This window comes from Galeopterus variegatus, unplaced genomic scaffold (genome assembly GCF_000696425.1).
Source record: "Galeopterus variegatus unplaced genomic scaffold, G_variegatus-3.0.2 Scaffold982, whole genome shotgun sequence".
NCBI classification, from domain to species: domain Eukaryota; kingdom Metazoa; phylum Chordata; class Mammalia; order Dermoptera; family Cynocephalidae; genus Galeopterus; species Galeopterus variegatus.
Window position 1 is genome coordinate 509,650 of NW_007727093.1, and position 12,021 is coordinate 521,670.

General features: G+C 54.2%; 1 protein-coding gene across 1 annotated transcript in view; it reads right to left on the reverse strand.

Moving 5' to 3' along the window:
- Positions 1-12,021, reverse strand: part of CMIP (c-Maf inducing protein) — a 256,524-nt gene that overhangs the window by 14,906 nt on the left and 229,597 nt on the right. The window contains exons 11-14 of the mRNA XM_008574003.1: positions 5,633-5,698; positions 4,359-4,385; positions 4,039-4,087; positions 1,019-1,126 (exon numbers count right to left, since the gene is read on the reverse strand). Coding sequence (XP_008572225.1) covers positions 1,019-1,126; positions 4,039-4,087; positions 4,359-4,385; positions 5,633-5,698 — 250 coding nt within the window. The remainder of the gene's footprint in view (positions 1-1,018; positions 1,127-4,038; positions 4,088-4,358; positions 4,386-5,632; positions 5,699-12,021) is intronic.

Sequence of the window (12,021 nt, forward strand, 5' to 3'; positions counted from 1 at the left end):
GTGTGGCCGGCTGGGCACCTTGCATCTACTGTCACATGCAATCACTATGGCGATGTCCAGAGGCCGGTGCTGCGCTCCCTGTTTCACAGTTGAGGAAATGAAGCTCACAGAGGCCAGTCACCAGCCCAAGGCCAACAAGTTGGCGTGTAGCTGGGTGGCGATCAGAGCCTGGGTTTGGCGGACAACATGCTTTCTTGTGTTACGTAAGCGTGGGAGCGCAAGCAAGGGGTCAATGCAGTGGGCTTTGTTAGCAAGCGGAATAGCTGAGGTCGCTGGCCACTTGGGTGGAGCAGCTGCCCTGGGGGAAGAGGGGTCTGTGTCCCTTTACTACTGGAGGAAGGGGCCACTTCAGGACAGCGTGGCCTGGCTAAGGAAGGGCCTCGAAACAGAAGGCCTGTGTGATCTCAGGCAAGTCACTGAACCTCTCTGGGCCTCTGTCTCAGCACAGGTGTAATTAAGTGACAGGGGTGTCATGAAGATGAAGAGATAAGTGCAGGTGAATTGCCTGACAGTGTCCTGCATACGAAAGGTACTGGATGTCACCAGGAATGCAGTTATTGGTCTGGTGACCTGGGACCCTTCATCTAAGGCAGGGATGATCACCCTGACCATGGCGCCTCACTGCAAGGATAAATGAGCTAGTGGATTTGCAGTGCCTTCTAGAATCCCTGGTGTGTGGGGAGCACACAGTACCATGACAGTGAACTGTGTGATCCTGGGTACTTTACGCTCAGTTCTTTGGCTGCCTTGTCTGTGGCATGGGGTAACAGTATGTGTCCCCTCGTCCCAGAGCCATGCAAGGATGAGTGACAACGGAATGCTGAGCTCTTGGCTGGAAGCCTGCTCAGGTAAGAAAGGAATGACAATGTGGTCACCGTCACCATCACCTCATGACCATCACCATCTTAGCCTGGAAGTCCCCAGGCAGGCCACAGTGGACTTGGGGCAGCTATTTCACTAGTCAGGTGCACCAAACCCAGTGCCCACCAGTAGCTCCTGGTAGAGGGGGCCCACGTACCATGCTGGCAAACAGCTCCCCGTCATCATCACAGGCCACCCCTCCAGGGCTGTAGAGCTGAAACCAGCCGTCTTTGCCAGCCCGCACACTCAGCAGGCACGAGTGGACCTGCCACACAGAGGAGAAATACGTCTGGTCAGCTTCACACAGACCCGGCGACAATGGTGATCCATAACCCACACATGCAAACGTTAAAGCCTCGGACAAGTCCCACAGTTAAGAAACCTGTTTAACTTCGTCTAGTCCAGTGATTCCCAGCCTCCCGATAAGTTCCATGGGAGACTTTTTGGGAAACACTGTGGCCGCCATACACTGAGGAGCTCCAGCCATTCTCCATCGGCACCCCAGGAAGGAGGGTCAGGCCCTGCTCAGTGAGCTGCCCTGTGGCTGTACCAAGGGGGACAGACACTCAGAGCCACTGCTGATTCACACCCTTTTTCCTGTGGCTTCTTCTGGGAGGGGCCATTCCTGTTTTCTCCTTTCTCCGTCCCATTCTCTGTTCCCACCTCCCCTGTCTGTGCCTCTGACTCCTTTCTCCTGCTCTCTGCCCCTCTCTCCTTCTCTCACTCTCAGGGTGCCTGCCTTCTTCCCTCCCTGAGTGTCCCATCTTCACTTGTGTGGGCACCGTCCTCCTTGCTAGGTACCTGCCCCACTAATCACTCTCTCTTTTCCTCTGGGACTCTGCCATCTCTCGTTAGGTCTCGTTCCCACCTCCTTCTCTGAGTCTTTGTCCCTCTCCATTGAAGGGTCTCTGTCTAGGGCGGGAGGCAACGTTAGTGCCAAAAGCACAGCTCTCAAATTCCTTCCCAGAGCTGTGTGTGTGCCTGTGAGTGGGTGGGCGTGTTTGTGCGTGTGTGCGTACACGTGCGTGTGCATGCACGCGTGTTTGGAAGGAATCCCACATCCACTCTGGCCCCCGCTGATTGCAGAAAGAGGGAGAGAGAAACACAAAGGCCTCTGTTTTTTATTCTCCTCCCGGCCTCAGAAGCAAGCCGAGAGAAGGGCCTGATCATTTCCTGCAGGAGTGAACGACAATTTGCTGCCAAGAGTCTCTTAACAGATATTAAACTGATCACAACCCACACACGAGAAAACAGAAACAAAGGCAGTGGGCCTTTATTTTCCCTGTGAGTTGGAAGAATATGTAGCACCCACTTATCTACCTCAAAGAAATAAGGACTTGAGTATAAAATGGTATCCAACAAATACAGCACAGAATTGAAAAGAGTGCAACTTTGGCTTCATTTAGGAGGGGGGAGAGAAAGAAGAGTGAGAAAGAAAAAAGGAGAGAGAGAGAAAAAGAAACAGCAGAGAAAATAAGATGAAGAGGCCGACAGGAAAAGGAGCACCTGGGGCGGGGAACTCGTGCCTGTGACCCTGGCTGGGGACTGCCCTTCCTGCAGCTGTCCCTTCCTTCTGCCTGTCCGCTCTGGGGAGCAGCTCGGGCCACTTTTATTCTCCCAACTTCAAAGTCTGTGTTTGAAATAAAGGCTCACTTTCCTGGAGAATTCTGAGAATCTGTCTTCACCCACAGTGAGGGACGCCTTAGGTTTAAGGAATATGGAGACAATCGTGGGTCCCCGGCCACTTGAAAGCTCTGATTGGATGTTTCCGCTCTTTCCCAGTGTGCCTTAGCATCACTTTTGGAATTGGCATTTAGAATAATGGTGTTTTAGAGCTAGATCCTTCCAGGTCCTTCTACAACTAGGTTTTACAGGGTGGCCTGGAGACAATCACATCAGAGACACTTGGAATGCTTGTTCAAAATGCAATTCTTGGCCCATCCCAGACCCAGTGAACTGGAACCATGAGGGGTGCAGTGGGGAGTCTGCCTTTTGAACAAGCTCCTCAGGTACAAGTTTGAGAGCTACTGCTCTAGAACTTCTGGATTTAGAGCTTGGCAAACCGTAGGTTATGAGTCACGGAGACCTGCAATGGTTAGACACGGCAAGGTTTTGGTGTCTGTGTGTTCCCAAATCCCTTCAAGCCCCACTCTCCACCCTCCTGCCCAGTATCAGCTTTCCAGACCCAGGTCAAGTTTCTCCCCCCAGCTTCAGTCCATTTAGCTAAGTCCAACCAATTCAGTGTCACCTCCTCCAGGAAGCCTCCCTGGATGCCTCCATTGAGAGGAACTCACTCCCTCCTCTGCCCACCCTTCTCCCCGCTCTGCTGGGAGCACATGTTCAGGTCTGTCCCCATCCCAGAATCCATGTCCACAGAGAGGTGGGCCGAGAGCTGGTTATTAGCACAGGCTCTGGAGCTAGGTTTCCTGGGCTCAAATCCTGCTTGGCCACGTACCAGTTGTGCAACACTGGGGATGGAACTTAACATCATTTTTGACATCTCTGAAAGAGGGTGATTCTGATGTAACATGGGGATGATAACAGAACCTACTCACAGGGCTGTCGGGAGGATTAAGAGAGAAAATGCAAGTGCCTGACAGACAGGGTCAGTGCTTAGGGAGGGACGTGTGGTGCTGCTGTTACTGGTGTACAGGTGCAGGGGGAGGAGGAAGGCTCCGGGTCGATGTCCTTGCTCATGCACACGGGCTCTGGGGTGAAAGTCGGCCCTCCCTGGAAGCCCAGCTTTCCTGAGGGCCAGAGTGGCTCCTGAGGGAGGCCCTTGGCCCCCATGCCCAGGAAATAAAAACCCAGCTCAGATTCCTTTTCAGCTCGCTGATTCACAGAACAGCAGGCCCAGACAAGATCAAAACGCTGTCTCGGAGCTGGTTGGGGGCCCCCACGCCAGCCCACACCTAAATCAAGGCCTCCACTGAGTGGAGAAACCGCCAGCCAGTGGAAAACTGCCTCTGGTCAGCCCGAGTTTACAGTAAAATGCTGACATCACGGGCTGGCTCCCATGCCAGGGCAGGGCTGTGTTTACGCACAAGGCAAGGAGCCTCCGTAAGCTGTGCTGGATGCCCCTGGTGGCAAGGAGGCCCCCAACAGAGCCCCAGTGAGCCCTCAGAGTCCTGCTGTCCCCCCGGCAGTGGGCCTGTGAGGCAGGAAGGCAGGCCTCACCTCTTGTCGTGGGTCTTCGGCGAACCTCTGGATCACATACTTCAGTTCCCTGGAAGAGACAGGCAGGGGCGGAATCACTCGCAGGCCCAGGGGAAGGTGCGTGGCTGGGGAGTGGGTGGGAGGAGCAGGGCCAGGGACCCGGGTAAGCTGATGGATCAGGGCATGCCTGGATGGGCTTGGACACGTGTCACGGGAGAGGAGAAGCTGGTGGTGTCTCCCAGAACATGTGACACAAAGAATGGGCCGGAAGGAGGGCTGACCTCAGAACAGAGGACATTTGCCCCAGGAGAAGGTAACCAGGGCGCTGTCCAAATACTCACTTGGTGAACTTCTCGTGTGCGAGAGCTCTGTAATAAAAACAAAGGAAAAAACGGCAGTGAGCGGGGCACTGAAACAGCACCACGTTCCAGAGACTTCCCTCTGGGGATGTTTAGACTCTACGGCTGATTCAAAGAATGAAGAGGAGTTGAGAATGAAATGGCGACACTTTGTCCCTACCCAAAGCTCCAAGACAAAGACTTCTTGGAGAGGCCATGTCACTTGACCGAGTGCCCCCGTGCCCCAGCCACCCTGGGGCCCACACCTGCAGCACACAGCTGACTGGGTGCATGAGCGCATGCAGAAGCACGTGGGCTCCTGGGACCCAGGTGTGCTCGTTAATTGTTCCACAATTGTCACTGGCGCACATCAGCGCGCCAGTCAGGGACCATTTGTCCCAGCGAGTTGCATCATGGGCACCATCAAGTGTGTCCCCAGCCTGTGGGGACAGTGCCTGCAGCCAATGATGCCAATGCTCTTCCGAGACCAAAGAGACCAACTCAGCTCTCAGGAGTCAGATTTCTCCTGTCTTGAGTCCTGGAAGCCCCAGGGGACCAGCCAGGCCAGCAAATGAGGCAATTACTGAGTGTAATGTCCCCCTTGGAGAGCCACATTTCATAAACATGGGCGAGTTAATCGGCTCCGGAGAGAGCTTCGGGCCGCCTTCTGAGGCCTGGCTTCTTCAAATCTATCAAAACAGAGACCTGGAGGCATTTTAGGGCCTGGTTATGTAGACAAAGCTTTTTCCTCAGGCCATTATCCACCAGTGTTCTCCCTTTTTGCCTGCGATAAATTCAACATCGGGATCAGGGCTGGTGGGAGAGAGTCACTGTGCAGCACAAGCTAATGACAGTGACAGCATGGTAAGACAGCTCCCAGTGGCCAGCGCACGGCCGGCAAGGCTTCTACACGCATGGTCTTCGGGCTGTGGCATCCCCGCAGAAAGGGCAGGGACAGACGTTACTGCTCCCAGCTGATGTGTGGTAAAAATGGCAAATTGACTGCACACAAGTCACTGCGGGAGGGCTGTTTGCATTCTTAGCTCGGCAAACCCCATAACAATGAGATGAGGTGGCTCCTATGATTTCCCTATTTTTCAGGGCTGGGGGGGGGTGGGGATGTTCCTCCACAGGGGTCCCCCAGCTAAGATTGTGGCCGAGCCAGGACCGACATCTCCATGGTCTTCCCACTGTGACTTGATGTGTCCCATGAAATGACTGGTCCCCTGCTAAGGCCTCACAGGTCAGAGGGTTGCAGAGACGCGCGCAGTACTTACTCTTTGGGGAATGGAATGGGTTGAAGCAAGCTGGCCAGAGAGGGTCTCCAGTCATCGTAGTCCGACCTAGAATGAGAGAGGGTGACAGTTAGGTTTGGTCGGGATGGGCTGGAAGATGGGACGAGAGGCTGGCAGAGTCACGTGGCTCCAGCTCTGCTCCTCCTGTTTCAATTCCTGGGAAGCCAACGACACGTGTTCTGGTGTTCACAGCGTGGCCACGAGGTCACTTCAACAGAACCTGTCCCGAGACTACCTTGTGGCACCAGCCCCAGGGGTCAGCTGTCCAGTTCCCCAGGGTGTCACATCCCCCTCGCCTGAGCCAATGTTACACTGTCATTGTTCATTATCTCCTCTGAACCATCGGGGGGTGTCATGGGCTGAATTGTGTCCCCCTTGCCCACCCTTCATATGCTGAAGTTCTAGTCCCCCATACTTCAGCCTGTGACTGTATTTGGAGATACAGTCTTCAAAGAGGTGATGAAGTTAAAACCATGCCATTGGGGGCCCTAATCCAATGGGACTGAGGGCCCTTTAAGAAGAGGAAATGTGGACACACAGAGGTACACCAGGCACCTGCACAGAGAGAAGAGACCACGTGTGGACACAGAGAAGGCGCCGCCTGCAAGCCAAGGAGCGAGGCCTCCGGAGAAACCAACCCTGCCCGTATCTTCATCTCAGAGTTCTGCCCTCCAGAACCGAACCAACACTGCTGTTGGTTACACATGAAGCCTGCGGTACGTTGTTGTGGCAGCCCCAACACACCAACACAGGGCCTGAAGTGGGACTGCAAAGCCGCCCTCGCCTTTGATTGATGAGAACTGAGTGGAGAATCTATAGACTGACTCACCCCAAATAAAAATTACCTGCTGTTTATCTGTAGTTTGGGTCAACCCTACTGATGTACTGGATACTTCTATTCCTGCTTCCAGACAACTGCTTTTCTTTTTTTTGGACAGTTGATGCTAATGACAGCAATAATGAGACGATGACGAACATAATGATGAACAGCAGCAGTGACGACCTCGTCGGTGCTTCCTACACGCACTGCATTATGCTGAGAGCTTGACCTAGGTTCGCGGGCCCCTCACAAGAGCACCGTGGAGTCAGTGTGATTAGCCCCGTTTGACAGGTGAGAAAATCTGGAGCCCAGAGAGGGTAAGCGACCTGCTCCAGCTAGCACAGCTCTGCTGATGAGCACGCAACTCCAGGCTTCACTTCTGCAGACGGTCTTAGCAAAATCGGATCCCCATGTGGGTAAGCAATGGAGACTAAACCTCAATTAGAGTGAGAGCAGAAAGAACCACGGCTGGACACTGTTTATTCTACTTCATGTACGCCCCCCATGACGGAGGGCTCATTTGGAGTCACCCACACAGCTGGGATGAGGCAAGGCGGGACCCAGAACCAGGTGTTTCAGGCTCTACCACACCACAGGGTCACCAGGCACGGAGCGTCATGCCACCCAACCCTGGACAGACAACTGTCTGACAGTGGAAACGGCACTCACGGTGATGACAGCGCCAGCTGCAATCACTGAGCACCCACTGTATGCCAGGGCCTGCACCACACTCTTCCCTGCACTAGCTCATGGGATCTGCCCACCACCCCACATGAGTCAAACTACAGCTGAGGAGCTGTTAAGCAACTCACCGAGGGTGACCACAGAGCAGTGCCACCGAGAGATCACGGGAGGGGAGGGCAACAGCTTCAGGAGGCTGCTGTGGGGCCCCACAGGGCTGCTTCCCACCCTGTCAATTCAGCTGCTTCAAGAAGCAAATGCTTCTGCCAACTCTTCTCCCAAGAGGCCAGGAGGGTCCAGGGAATGCATGGGGCAGGCCAGCCTCTTAGTCTGAGGACAGAGGGGCCTACACCATGTGGCAAAGCATTCACACACAGCCCCCATTCTACAGATGAGGAAAACTAAGGCTCAGAGGAGTGTCTCGTTTTTTACAAGTCACTGGCTCATGGGCAGGATTTGACCTCAGATGTTCCAAAGGCCGTGACTCTGATCTCTCCCTATTACTGACGGTTTAGAACCAATTCCCCCGCCTGAGTTTCTTGATTTCTCTGGCTTTGGTACTTGGCTGAAGAGCAAACCCAGAGGTAGTCAGTCCTCCCCAGCTGTCCTAAGCCAAGCCTGGCACGTCTGCGGTCCCGGAGTGAGGGGTGGCTGCTGGGGCGGTCCCCACCAAGCTGCAGAACTGTCCCTGGTGCTCCTGTGCTCACACACTTTGCCTTGTGGCAGCCCAGGGAGGGGCCAAGTCCCATCCCTGCATCCCCCACACGGGCACTGGACCTGGCAGATGCTTGGAACTCGGGACAGGACTGCTGAACCGAAGGCCGGCACACACTGGATGGGGCCAACCACAGCCCAGGTCTGTGGGTCACTGGGAGTGGAAGGGGATGTTGATGAGCTTGAGGGCACTCAGATCTGGGCTGGGCAGAGGGATGGCCCTGGGACCCCAAGCCTAATTCTTGGTCCTATGACCCCAAGACTCCTTTACATTTAAAATTTGGTGTTTCTCAACCTTCTTTTCACCACCACCTCCCACCCCTCCAGCCTAGGAGCTTTCTAAACACTTTTTCCTAATCGTCCTCCTACCCCTATACAATTTTATTATTGGATAATAGTGTTTTTCTCCCCCCAGCAGCTGGTGAGTCCACACAATTTTAATACCACCTGTATATTGTACATCTGTTTGTGTGCTGCATGTCTGTCTGTGCCTCATACAGAAGCAGTAAGATTTCTTTCATGCCCAAGGACAAGTGCTTGCTCCTGTTGACAACACACAATTTAGATAACCCCCGGGTGAGGGCTTTCCTGCCCCACCTTCCTCCAAATAAACTCATGATTAAGTAGCAGCCTTCAGAGGCCAGATCACATCCTGGAAGGTTCTGAGGAAAGACTCAGAGGCCTAATGCATGGAAAAGAATGGCCAGAAGAGCCTGGTGGTCTGAGATAAGTGTTAACAGTGATGCTAGCTGATATCTACTAAGTACTTACTATGCTGTGCCCTGGACATGGATTGGCTCACTTAATCCCCGAGACAATCATACGATGAGGGGGAGGATGCAGGTGAGGAAACCATCTGGATTAAGGCTGCTAGGAGGACAGGAGCAGCACTCAGCCAGGCCTGCTGGACCGCAGTGCCCAGGGCTCGCAGGCCCAGGCACTGTGCCTCCTGTGGGTCTCGGAGCCCACAGGCCTGTTGGACACACACCCCACACCCACATGCTCCGTTCTTGTAGGGTGGGGGTGGGGGTCATCTATCTTTGCAGCTAGCTTGTCTTCCCTCCAAAAAATCTCCCTCCTCCTGTCCCCCACCTGTCACTGACTCATAAGGTTCTAGAAAATCTAAGCATGGTAACAGCAAGCCCTGTACACAGCCTGACACATGCTACATGCTCTTCCCAGGACTTCTTATGTGCCAGCCCATGTCCTCCCAGCCACTTGGTCAGGTGGGTGCTCCTGCTACCCCCAATTCAGACAGGAAAACTGAGAGGCAGGTACAGTGAACCCCAGCCTCAGGCCACACGGCTTGTAAGGGCTGGGACTTGAGCCTGGCCCAGCGCCTGTGATCTGGCCACTCACGTCGCAGCATCTCATGGGGGGTGCAGCCCAGTGCACGCCTGCAGAGGGGACTGTCACCCTGTATCAAAGGGGACAGTTCTTAAGGTCTTTTTTCTTTCTCTCTCTCTCTCTCTCTTTAAAAAATAAGCTCTTGGGCCAGCCCAGTGGCGCACTCGCTTGAGTGTGGCGCTTGGGAGTGTGGCGGCGCTCCCGCCGAGGGTTCGGATCCCATATAGAGACCGGTCCGCTCACTGGCTGAGCGCAGTGCGGGCGCGACACCAAGGGTTGCGATCCCGTTGCCGGTCGTGGTACGGGCGCGACACCGAGGGTTGCGATCCCGTTACTGGTCACGAAAAAAGACAAAAAAAGGAAAAAAAAAAAAGCTCTAGTGGAAACGTCATTAAGTACAGAACTCTGAGATTTTAAATCAGAGTGAGACTCAGAAGACATGGAGCTGGGGCTCCACGGTTCCCTCCTGGACGGAAGGGGCTGTTGCCACATCTGTTCTGTGGATTGGGGACTGTGGCCTGCATGCCCCAAGTGCTGAAACCAGTGAGGCTGAGGCCTGTCTTGGGCAGGGGACTAGGCAGAAGCCCTCTTCCTCCCACGTCCCCCCAGCCTGGGCCTTGGCTTCCTGGCAGCTCCATCATGGTGGCTCCCATAGGACCAAGAGGGGTGTGGGGGCACAGAAAGAGGAAGAGGGCAAATGGACTTCCTTTCTCACCCCAGCACAGCCCAGCCTGGAAGTCTGCGGTTGGCTGCTGGCCCCACTCCAGTCTGCCAGCCAGAGGCTGGGGCTGGGGCAGGGAAGCCTGGCCAGGCCCCTGGGGAACGGGACAAGGGATCCTCCCGTGGGTAGGCCTCTCTCCGACCGGCCTGGGCACAGGGGCCAGCAAGTTCCTGGCCTGGGCATTTGGAGACAGCACCACACAGCGCTGCTTTGGCTCTGGGCAGGCTGGCTGTCCTAGGAGGGGCTGCATCTGGCCAGTGGGCTCCTCTCCCCTTTGGCCTGGGATGGGAGGAAAGCAGTAGGCAGGGCATGAGAGGCCTGAATCCCTCCCCAGGAAGGAGTAAAGAGAGCCAGCCCTTTCCTGGTTCAGCGAGGGAAGAAGAATGGCCTCCAACAGCCTCAGGTGTCAAGCACCAAACATCTAATCCTCACATTAATGAGGCCAGGCTGGCTTTAGAACCTCCATTTCACAGATGAGTAACAGGCCCAGAGAGGTTAAGACACCTGCCAAAGGTCACAGAGCTAACCAGGGGAGATCTGGACTTGAAGGAGCCTTTGTGAGCATGAAGCCCGGGTCTTCCACCTCATGCCACTCAGATGGGATTTTAACCCAACTCAGCAGGCGTTATCCAGAGCTCTGAGCTGTCCTGTGGACAAGATGCTTCCTTCCAGCCACAGCACTTCCTCTTGATTCACGGAAAGGACACTGCAGTCTTGATGCTCAGAAGGGCACGAGTGCAAGAAGACCTGTGTTTGAAACACATTTCAGTCTGCTTTGCTCCTGCCACTCATACATTCAGAAGTATCTACTCCATCAAAAGACAAACCAGCTGATTAGAACCAGAGTGAGAAATGAATAGCTGTCATCTCTTAAGTCTCTACCTGCCTCATCATCCCATCGGGGACCTTCCAGGGCTACAGAGCAGATCTGCGGGCCTTAAATGCTGCAGGGAGTGTGACTTTGGGCCCCAGGAATTAGCATTTTCAAGTTTCCAAACAGAGCAAACCATTTATTTATCTATCAACCTATCCATCTATTTTACCTAGATATACCTACACATGTACACATACATATACGTATACGTATTTCTCCTGCGCTGCAGACATCATCTGGAATCCATGCCAGAATCCACATGAGAAGACGCTGAGGCAAGAACACCTGTCCTTAGTGCGTACCCGCTGCATGTTAGGTATCGTGACAAATGCTTGGCACCCGCGAATTCATTGAATGTTCAAAGCAGCCCAGAGAACCAGAACAGACCAATAGAAACCGTTCTCCTTACTTTACAGCTGGGAAATCTGAGGCTCAGAGAAGTGGAGGAACTTGTCCAGATTCATATAAACAGCTAAATGGCAGTGATGGAGTCTGGACCGAGTGGGGTGCCTCCCAAGCCAGAGCGTTCAACCAAGGAGAAGGGGTTCTTCTACCCACTCCCACCCAGGCACCTCAGCTCCCAACCTTGTGTCCCACAGCAGAGGTGGCAGACGAAGGTGAGCTGACTTTGAAGTCTGGCTGGCAGTGGGGGTTCTGGGGGCCACCAGCCCAGGTGAGGAACAGAGACTGTTGAATGGGGTCTAGTCAATCCTACCCCAGCCCCTCACCAGACACTCTGGCAATGTTCACGGACTTCCTCCTGGACCCAGTATCACTCTCAAACTCCCCCTCCATCTTAGCCTGTTCAAGCTATTTCAGCCATTCCTTGTATAACATGGTTCCAAACCCCTAAAAAAATCCCCCTTTCCTGCACCGAAGTCCTGGTGTTTCTTCTCAGCAGAGCTGTGCATCTGGGTGGGGCAGTTCTTCACAGAGAAGAACTGTCCTAGACAATACATGACGTCCCCCCTCCCCCAGCTGCTACCCTAAATATTCCAGCAATGTCCCCAGCCATCAGAACCCCAAATCATTGGGATCTTCCAGAAGGCCCTGAGCTGCAGCTTCTAAAAGCCATCATTTGAAGAGAGTAACAGCCAGACAGAAGAGGGCCCCTCAGATGAGAGTGGTCGGCCCACCCCTCCTTGCCCATCCGTCCTTCTGTCACAGCGGCTCTCTTCTCTTCATGGACAGAAGTACGTCCCATTGGTTGTGGC